General features: G+C 43.4%; 1 protein-coding gene across 2 annotated transcripts in view; it reads right to left on the bottom strand.

Annotated features, from left to right (window-relative positions):
- Window positions 1–10,893, bottom strand: part of B4GALT4 (beta-1,4-galactosyltransferase 4) — a 30,742-nt gene that overhangs the window by 2,567 nt on the left and 17,282 nt on the right. The window contains exons 5-7 of one of the 2 annotated variants that reach the window (XM_004373662.2): window positions 8,888–9,075; window positions 3,230–3,352; window positions 750–854 (exon numbers count right to left, since the gene is read on the bottom strand). In XM_004373662.2, coding sequence (XP_004373719.1) covers window positions 750–854; window positions 3,230–3,352; window positions 8,888–9,075 — 416 coding nt within the window. Of the gene's footprint in view, window positions 1–749; window positions 855–3,229; window positions 3,353–8,887; window positions 9,076–10,893 lie in introns of those variants that run through there. The other variant, XM_023728852.1, reaches the window with a different exon arrangement.

Below are 10,893 nucleotides of genomic sequence, written 5' to 3'. Positions count from 1 at the left end.
GAAGGGGCGACTATAGATTAAGGACAGACTATAGATTAAGAAAGATTTAAGAAAGATCATCCAAATACAGAGTGGACCTTGTCTAGATACAGCTCCTAACAATCCAACTGTTAAAAAAAAAAGCACTTATAGGATATAATCAGGGAAATCTGAACACTGACTGGATATTTAATACTAAGGAAATATTGTTAGTTTTATTTTAGGTATCACAATGATTTATGGTTATGTTATATTTTTCAAGACTCCTTGTATTTTAGAAGGAACTGTACTGGTGCAGTGGTTAAAGTGCTCAGCTGCTAACCAAAGGGTCGAACACACCAGCCACTCTGTGGAAGAAAGACGGGGCAATCTGCTTCCGTAAAGATTTACAGCCTTGGAAACCTACTCTGTCCTATGGGGTCTCTACGAATCAGAATCAACTCAACGGTAGTGGGTTTGGTTGGGTTTTTTATATTTTAGAGACACATACTGAAGTAATTTCCAAATGAAATGCTATGATTTTGGGGATTTGCTTCTAAATAATCCAACCGAGGAGAAGAAAAGAAACTGAGGAAAGAAAAATGGTCAGGAGTTGATGATTGTTGATGCTGGGTATCAGTTTGTGAGGTTCCATAAACCATTTTCTCTACTTTTGTGTCTATTTGAAAACTTCTTTAATAAGAAGTATTTAACAAAATGAACTGGCTTATCTGTCCAAATTCAGCATAGCCAGGTAAGCAGCTTGCCAGGCACATGAACCCAGGTCTCACCTTTCTATATTCACCTCATTGCCTCTGTCTCTAGTGTGGGAAATCATTGTATATTTGCCTACTTCGGGTCCCGGCCGGAATATTTTCATTCTATGGAGCTCAACCCTAGAAAAAGAAGAGGAGTTTAAAAAAAAAAAATTAAGTACTACTGGACACTTAAAAACACTCACTCACAAAAACTTACACATTCACAATGGATACACACATACCTGGATCATTTGGATATTTAAAAAAGAAAAAAAACTAAAATTACAGATTTTCCTCTAATGGTAGGACCTCAGGCAATAAACCCATCAAAGAATCACATTTAACATTTACTACTGGTAAATATAAAAAACGCAAAGCTGCTGCAAATGACCTCTTTAAAGTGTTAAAAAGCAAAGCTGTCACTTTTAGGATTCAGGTGTGCCTGACCCAAGCCATGGTATATTCAATATTCTTCACTGTCAGAAGAACGAACAAATCGGTCTTGGAGGAAGTATAGCCAGAATACTCCTTAGAAGCAAGGATGGCGAGACTTCATCTCACGTACTTTGGACGTGCTATCGGGAGGGACCAGTCCCTGGAGAAGGACATCATGCTTGGTAAAGTAAAGGGTCAGCAAAAAAAAAAAAAAGGGAGACCCTCAATGAGAAAGATTGACACAGTGGCTGCAACAATGGGCTCAAACACAACAATGATTGTGAGGATGGCACAGGACCAGGCAGTGTTTCATTCTGTTGTACAGAGCGTTGCTATGAGTCAGAACCAACCCAACAGTACCTAACAACTGGGGTACAAAGGAGATGTGTCAATTTATAGTTCATCGTTTTGCAAAAACGCTCAGAGTACTTATGTTAAAACATCCTGAGGAGTAGAAGAGTCGAATCTCTTAGGATTCCTGATTTACTTAGTGTTGCCTTCTTCTAACAAAGAAAGAAATGACCATTTAAGAACCATAAACCTAGATGCAAATCTAGGCTATTATTCACAACTGGGTAAGTCCGTTCACTACTCCAGGTCTCAGTTTCCTCATCTGTAAAATGACAATGATGATATGGTGTCAGTTTGAAAGGCTCAAACGAGATAATTCACATGGAACATGCTTTGCAAAACTGCATGCATTATGTAAATGCAGAGAAGGGCGGGGCCTGCTGCCCAGGTGATAAATACTCAGTAAGTAAATACCAACCAACTTTTACGCTCAGATTGTTTTGGTTTATTCATGGCATTAGTTAAGAACCATTCTGGGGGCCATGGTATTCCTATCAAATGAAAGCAAATCTTGGGGCTACCCCTGTACCCTGAAGCTGAGGGGCAGCAGGAAAAAAAGACAGTGAAGAGGCACGATCAGTGCAGTGTTCTACTGATGATCCTGGCTAGGCAGTGAAATGGATTTTGGAAATTAGACAGGTACTGTTTACCTCCAGCCCTGGCTACTCCTGCCCTGAAGTCCGACAGGTGCCACTGGTCCAGCTCATAAGCCATGGCCACATAGAGACTACTGTTAGGCTGGGCCAAAGCCCCCTGCCCATCACTATGGCGAATCCACGGAGCCCTTGGTCAGGGCAATCCATTCCCTCTTGCCAAAAACACTGCAGAGACTCTCAGCCTAGACATGGGGACAAGATTAGCCCTGGCTTCTTCACACTGAAGCAGCAGAAATTTCTGACAGTCACACACCTGTTAGTTTAGAGCCACAGCAGGAAGGAAGGGGGTCCTCTAATAGCCAGAAAGATCCTGTGATGATAAGTCTGAAGATGCAGGCCCCAGGCTCTTGAGTAATTACTTATTTCTGGGGGGTAGGGACATCCATAACTGTCTGGCCACAAAACTCAAGCTCAGGGGAGTGAGCCGAGGAAGGGGGTCAGACTGATTTTCTTTGAGCCCCCCAGAGCAGAAAGTAGTCCAAGGGCGGCTGAGGGTAACACCAGCAGCCCCACGCTGGCCCGGGAGCCAGGCCAGCAGCTGCTCCCACAACATGCAGAGCTGGTGCAAGCCTAAGAAAGTACAGTCAGCTGTCCCTAGTTCAGCGTGTACAGCTGCTCTGAGGCTGCTGGCACCCCTGCTCTGGACATCGAGTCCGTGCCGGGATCCCCTGGGGCCTGAGGGAAAGCCTAAGGCTTACCATAGGTCCTTCCAGCTACTGCCCCCAAAATGCAGCTTTCCAGATACTGTGCAGTTTGGTGCTTTTAATTCACTAGTGAAACCTTGACTAGTAACACCCACTGACAAGTCCCCAGAGGCCTCCATCAACACCTGTAGACCCCAAACACCCACAAGACAGGAACAGAGCACTCTCCATCATTTCTAAACTACCACTGGCAAAAGCAATCTGGGCCCTGCTGACCCCCGTCCACCCCTTGCCAGCCTCTAATCCTTGCAAATCTGCAGCCTTGTAACCTGCTGAACCGGCATCTACAGTAACTATACAAAAATGGAAGTTTCCAGAGCCACCACGATAGCAGAGCCCGTGAAGGGGACCTTTCTATGTTGTTCACCTGAGTCTGAGGTCATCGTCTTCGCCTCCCCATCCCCAGTAGTTGTTAGAGAATCCATTCACCTTGAAAAACTGCTCTCTGGTTAGGGCAGTAACACCCCCAAAATATCCTTTGTAACGTAACCTGCAGCCAAGAGAGGTAAGAAAAGGTGAGAACATTAGTAGAAGCCTTTTGTTCTTCACAGGTACTTCAGAGGTGTCTGATTTCACTACCATCATTCCAGGAGCGCTCTGAAAACCATGCACGTTCACCCATCACCTCCTGCTGGACGTTCACTTCCCAGCGTTCCTGGCCTTCCCTGTCTTGCCTTCGTTCCTTTGTCTAGTCAGTCGTCTGCTCTCCTCTGCTCACTAAGCAAGGTGCCACCCATGTGTTATTGTTATATTTATATCTGGAGGTCTGGAGAGATTCCTGTAAATGTGCACCACAACATTAGATCTGAATAACAGATTTCATCTCATGGGCCAATCCAATCCATTGGCAATGGTTGCCAAGGACACTGAGTTAAGAAGGATTCTGAGGCTGAGCCAAGTTCAGCATGAATGAGTATCATGATTAATATATTTTTCCTTCCTTTTCCTTTTTCTTTATTTGGGGGAAAAAGAGATAGTTCTCATCCATTTCCTGAAGAACCCAACACTTCTCAACAACCCTGAGGTTTCCAGCTTAGGCAAATGGCTAGTTGACAGAGCCTTATTGGAGCCCTGGTGGCGCAGTGGTTAACAGCTTGGCTGCTAACCAAAAGAAAGGTCAGCAGTTCGAATCCACCAGCCACTCCTTGGAAACCATATGGGGCAGTTCTGCTCTGTCCCTAGGGTCGCTATAAGTCGAAATCAACTCGACAGCAATGGGTTTGGCTTTGGTTTTTCATGAAAATAGTGTGTACAGAATACCAAACAGGTTTTGAGAAAAAGCCACTCAGTTATGTCTTAGGTAAATTGATTTCGAGGATCTCCTGGAGCTTTTCCCATGAGGCAAAAGGATGCAGGGTCTAAGACCAAGAGACAGGTGGCCAGAGTCATGCATTTGAGAATCAGCTGTCAAGAGGTGGTGCTTGAAGCCCCAGCAGTAGGAGAACTCACCCAAAGACAAAGCTCTGGGTGAGAGAGGAGAGAACAAAGGACAGAATCTTGGGAAGTATCAACAAGTGAAAGGGGAGTGAGAGAAATAACCCACAAAGGAGATCAAGAAGTAACAGTCAGAGAGCAGATTGTTATGAAGTATTAACAGACAAACTACCAAATCTGAGGAACACTTCAACATAACACTGTAACAATTCAGAAATGCAAATGAAGGTGGTTTATAACTTGGATGTTACTGAGTAAAAAGATGTGAATATCTGGAGGATTTCTAACTTTAATTAACTTCAGTTAAAAGTGTTCCACTGCAGGCCACCTTCTAGCCAAATAATAAGTTGGATTATAAAATAAACAATATCACCTGTGAGTAAAGTACTCCCTTAAACAATTAACTATATGGGACAAAATGGTCAACATTTACCCAAAAGGAAAGATGAAAAGGCAAGGAGGGGAAGGGAAGTTAAGTCAATGGAAACAGAGTAAACAGAATGGAAATAATGAGAATGCTGACACATTGTAAAATCATAACTAATGGCACCGAAAATTTTGTATATAAATTTGTTAAATGGAAACCTAATTTGCTGTGTAAACTTTCACCTAAAACACACACACAAACACAGTGTTCAAGAGTCAATAAAATATTTTTGCTTTTCCAGATAAGAAAAAGCAAAGGCAAAGATCAATAAACACACAGACACTTGCCATCTAACAGATGGCGTCCCAAAAGCTAATTTGTAGTTCAGCTATTTGTTTCTGTGTTCTGAATACAGACCAGGAGACCCTGTTCAACCCATAATAGGAAAAGACTTACCTATATACCCCCAACCTAAATTGTGGGAATGATATTATCATAAGCTAAAACAAGCCAAAGTATACATAAAGTGCTCAGGTAGCTGCTTTCACATTTCTAAAGCAAACTTTGAGTAGAACCACCACCCAGACATAACCTGGGAGACAGTGCAACACCAACAAGGGACTGTCATGAGAACCAGCATGGACAATTTGGTAGCCATCTATTACTAACTAGTACATGGGTCTTATAGGGTGGCTTTGAGTTGGAATCCACTCCACGACAACAGGTTTGGGTTTTTTAGTTTTATCCACCAAGTGCAGCCCCTGAGTGGTACAAATGGTTAACATGCTCAGCTGCCAACTGAAAAGTTGGAGGTTGACTCCATCCAGAGATGCCTCAGAAGTTCTACTTCTGAAAAATCAGTCACTGAGAACCCGATGGAGCACAGTTCTACTCTGACACACGTGGGGTCTCCATGAGTCAGAATCAACTGGATGGCAACTGGTGATGGTGGTGGTGGTGCTAGCCATCAAGTGCAAGACAGCTGGTCAAACACAGCCCCGCTTTCAAAGAGCTTACAATCTAAGCAAAGAGAAGAGTGTTATCAGGGTTCAGAGGATGAACATGTGGCCACATCAGGAGACGGCAGGCCTGGGAGGATTCAAAGAGGTAGGAAAATGGGGGAGATCCTGGTGGCCTGACTCCATGTGGGCAAGCATGGGAAAGAGACAGGTGCAGGTTGTCTGAGGAGATCTGGGGACCCATTGAGCCAGAATGGGGAGCAGTAGGAGACAAGCTGGAAAGAAAGGTTAAGGAACTGCCAGTTTCACAGGGTCTATTTCTTTTTAAAGGGCTATGAAGCCCAAGGGTGGGGCAGTGTGGTTATAAAATAACAGAAGAGTCCCTGTAGAAAGGAATCAGATACTGAAGGAATTCTTGGCAGCAAAATTTGCCACTGGCTGGTCCAGAGCTTTATCTCTGACCCAGGGATTACTTCTAACCCAGAAACAGATTTTTTCCTGCCTTCATCAGAGTCTGAGACACTTGGGTATATTTAACATCTTCCCTCTGCGTGCGTGTAAAGTGAAAATATTTCTTGCACTTCCCATCATACTCACAGGGCTATTGTGATAATGAACAAAGCCTAAAGCCTGTGTCTAGTTAAGCTTTGTGGCTTACGTGCAGGACATACTGTTACCAGCAGGGGCAGACACTCAGCTACCTGCAACTACAGTCACCAGGACTAGAGGGATTTCGCTCAAAGTAGCAAATGTGGGAAGTACAAGGGACGCCAGCTCTTATTTTACCTATACATACCTCTCCCTGGTCACAAAGATGGGGCAGATTAAATGATATATACAGTAAAGTAGAAAAATACGAATTATAAACCAGGACCAGAGAAAAACTTAAATTAGAATAGATTAAGATCAAAACTATATTAGAACTCTGATTTTCATATAAGATTCTTTCCAGTTTCTAAAAGAGGGCCTTGGACCTGATTCAGAACTTCTTGCATCTTTAGCAAAAGGGGAGACATTCAATTACCTGATTCACATTGTTCAGGAAAACTGCCATTTACACAAGGGTGACAAAGTCTCCTGATACTTAGCTATAAAAGAAACGTCTGGCCAGTTACAACAGCAGGATTCATACACGGGCTGTTTCCTAGAGTGAGCGTCCCTGATGAAAGCCGAGACTGTGACACCAAAATGTAACTCAAGGTCGAATCCAGGCAGGAATGCCCAAGAACTTGGCTTTCTAATGGTCCAGTTTAATACATGGATAAAATTCCAAGTTCGAGCCAAATGCCCGTCCTTAAAACAATCCTGTGATTATAATTTCTCATTGTCAACATTTAGAAAGAACTAGGCAACATGCAGTTTAGCGTTATCTATGGCAAGGATCTGAAGTACAGGTGAAGCACGTGGCAGACAGCGATAGCTTATTAATTTTAATTTTACACAATCAGTGAACAGATGGTAGCTTTGACATGCTTCTGAAAAATCCAAGGTGCCCGGCCCATGATATGCTACTTTCTTCAATGCAGAGATGCACTGAGGAGAACAGAAAAAGCCTCCTAGATAATGAGATTCAGATTTAAACATCAAGTTCCCCAAAGGGAAAAAAACCGATGGTTCTCTTCTGGATTCCCCCCCTGCCCTCTTCTCCACTGTCCCTACCCTGCTCAGGCACACAGCATGTCTCCCCTGTTTCTCCTCTCCTGCCTTGCTCTGTCCAATACATTAAACACTGGCTGAACGGAGCTTCCTCATGTCGTTCCCCAGCTGGAACCCTGTGTCAACAGATCCCCATTCCCTTCCAAAGGAAATCCAAACTCCTTAACAGACTGCATAATCTGGCCCCTGTCTAACCTCACCTCTTGCCTCTCCTACCTCCACAACCCCGTTCATCCCTGAGCGCTAACTGAGCAACTTGCATTTTCCCCAATAACGGTGCCATGTTTGCTCTTGCTTCCATGTCTTGGAACTCTGCTAACTAAGCTCCCAGAGATTAAGATGCCACCTTCCCTGGGGAATAGCCTTAAACCCTTCCCTACTTGTTCTCAAAGACACTGTGCTGTTGCTCAGCAGAGTGATTATTCTAGTTGTTTATATCCCACAGCTTACATAGGGACAAGTCTGTCTATGATGCAAAAATCACCTGCAGACAATGTGACCCTCTTAAATAGTCCAAACTGAGAGGCCTACACAATAATAGCAACATGGAAACCAAGACCAAGTGACCCATCGAGAGAGTCATAGCTTCCATCTCACACTGACCCCAGAGTACACATGAAGGCTGCTGAAATCGCCTGCATTATGTTATAATTATCTCACTTTCTCTCTCTTCCTCTCACTGCCAAGGGCTTGCAGTTGAATTTGCAGAAGTTAAATGCAAGAGTGATGCAAATCCACTGTAGCTACCTGCCTCACCACACTGTCACTCAGCCGGGAGCTGAAGGGCAGGCACTCTGCCTTATTCACACTGCTCTGTGGCCCCTAGCACGGTCAGCACCACAGATATGAGCACACGGGAAGGGCAGGGCTGCGGGGAGGCTGACAGGTAAGTGTACACACACATAGCGAATACAGGGTTTCATCAGTACAGAAATTTTCCTGGTCACTATTTTCCCTCAGTTGTGTTTGTATTAGAGCTGGTATAAAATAAGGCTAAAAACCAGCTGTGCCTCTTCTGAGGGGCAAGAAGGAGGGCGTAAAGACAGGGATGATGGTACCTGGCACTTCCCAGAGTGGCTCTGAGAAAAAGGGACTTGTCCTGGGGTTCCTCGCTCCTGAGCAGACTACTCAGTAGATAATGCTCCTCCCCACTCTTCCCAGAATTCTGGAAAGATTCCAGCAAAAAGTGACATCACAGTCTCACAAGGGAGGCCCAAAAGTCGACCCAAGGGGCACGATCCTGTTGCCTTCCCGAGTGGGAAGTCAACGACAGACACTAAGGTCCATGAGTTCTACTCGGTGGTGGAAGCCTGCAAAAGTTCCACCACGTGGGCGCTGCAGGGTGGCACTGTCCACCATTTACAATGCTTGAATTATTTTCCCTCTCCTGTTCTTTCCCTTTAGTCTCTGTGATCCTCCGCCAAATTCGTTGTGGGGTTTTTTCCTTGTTAGTTTCCCTAATACCTCTTTTGAACTTTATGTGATATATTAGGGGCCTTCTTCCCATTCTCGTTTTCCTAAGGTACTCAGGACACTACATTCCGCACACCCTTGATGACAACAGGGCAAGCTTCTCAACCTAAGCATCCCATTGTCAGAGCCCCCTTACCTGTACCCAGTGCTGTTCCTGCCAACCACCAGATGCTTTGGCTGATCCTCACACTTGTAAAGGTTAAAGTCATGCTCAGGCACCAGGTCCACATCGTGGAATATAAAGCAGTCCCAATTTTCTTCTTTGAGAGCTTCTAGATAGCCCACATTCATGAGCTTGGCTCGATTAAACTTTTTATTTCCAGCCTATAGATACAGAAATTGAAAATTGAAAACCTCTTGTGATAAAGTTTCATACTTCAAGCCTCTTCCGTTCTGAAGCAGGAGTTGGTTTTACTCTTGCTGACACATAAGACTGTATGTGTGACATAAAGATCTGACGCAGTATGCAATAACGATAAAACACTACTTGTTTTGTTCTTCTTTATATTCCACAACTAAAAAACATACCTTTATTCATTCCATGTAAAACTATAAAATCTTTCTTACACGCTAGTCACACATATTAGTATCTATTTCTTCACTGTTCAACTCTCAGCTGATCTAGTCTTATCCTATGTTATGAAATTTACACCAAACTTCCAGGAAAAGTAGCTAATGGCTTGCCAGAAAGGAGCAAGAAAACTTGACCTATAAAAACAGAAGCTTATTGCTAATATTTCTAAGCTACTTAAAAGTTTCTTGGAGCCACTGTAACAGAATCCTGTATAACAATAATGGTGCAGGCTAATCCTCACATTGTCTTCACAGCAGTTTTTTCAACTGGGTTTAAAAAAAAAAAGAACATGATTTGACCGGTCATATGACCAAAACTATAGTAAGAAAAACATTTTACAGTATTTTTTAATGACTGCTTGGATTAAATTTCATAGGAATAAATTCCAGTTCACTAAACAGTTTATCATAACAAAAGTAAGGTGGTTCTCAGAAGTTGCCACACTGTTTTCCTGAAAAGAGTAACACAAAGCAGACATATTTTTCCATTCGTAAAAATATTATCTTGAGAGTTGTTACTCTGAGTGAGAACTCCCAATTAAATAAATCGTAGCTATGACCAACCACGTAGAAAACAGAAATAATTATAAACAAATATAACAGTAAAAACTTGGTTTCAAGTCCTGAAAAATGGGACTACATATATCCTATGTCCATTGATTTTCAAAAGCTTAGTTTATTATGAAGTATATAACATTGCATTCTCTGACCAATATTAGAGGGCAGTGGTAGAACTCTTGCCTTCTCGCAGAAGACCCCAGTGCGACTCACCTCGCGCACAGCCACCACCATCTGTCAGTGGAGGCTTGCATGTTGCTATGATGCTCAACAGGTTTCACAGGAGCTTTCAGACTAAGATAAACTGGAAGAATGGCCCAGCAATCGACCGCATTTTTACGCAAATAACGTGTGCCTTCTGAGTTTGTTTGCCAGCCACGTCCTCCCACCGTGAGCCACCCTCATAAGCACTGCCGGGAATCCTCTTCCAAATGTTGCTGTAAAAAAAAATTAGCATAGGGTGCTTAAGAAAATACCTTGTGGGGAGGGCAGCCGGCAAACAAACGCAGAAGGTGTGCGTTATTTGCGTAAAAATAAAGTACTTCCTAAAATCAGCCAGTGAAAACCCTGTGGAACACAAAGGCCCAACCTGCAGCCAACTGTGTGGATGGTGCAGGAATGGGCAGCATTTCGTTCTGTTGTGCACGGTCGCCATGAGCTGGCGGCTGCCTCGACAGCAGCTAACAACAACAGACATCGCCGATATTAAGTACGTAATTAATGATGTCGCCTGCGTTTCAGTCTTTAAGAACGTGAACAGGAATTATTTGAATGGCCCAGGCCAATTCCAAAATACTATACATGGATGTTTAAATTGATTCCTCATTTTTCTCTCAATAAACTTTAACACCAAATAGAGGCATTTCTTTTTCTTTTTCAATTGTGCTTTAAGTTTACAGTTCAAATCAGTTTCTCATACAAAAATTTATACACATATTGCTACATGACCCTAGCTACTCTCCCTATAATGTGACAGCACACTCCTCCTTTCCACCCCAGATTTCCCGTGTC

The sequence above is a fragment of the Trichechus manatus genome, unplaced genomic scaffold (assembly GCF_000243295.1).
Source record: "Trichechus manatus latirostris isolate Lorelei unplaced genomic scaffold, TriManLat1.0 scaffold00026, whole genome shotgun sequence".
Taxonomy (NCBI): Eukaryota; Metazoa; Chordata; class Mammalia; order Sirenia; family Trichechidae; genus Trichechus; species Trichechus manatus.
Note: the sequence above shows the minus strand (reverse complement) of the source record. Positions and strands in the feature narration are given on the sequence as shown.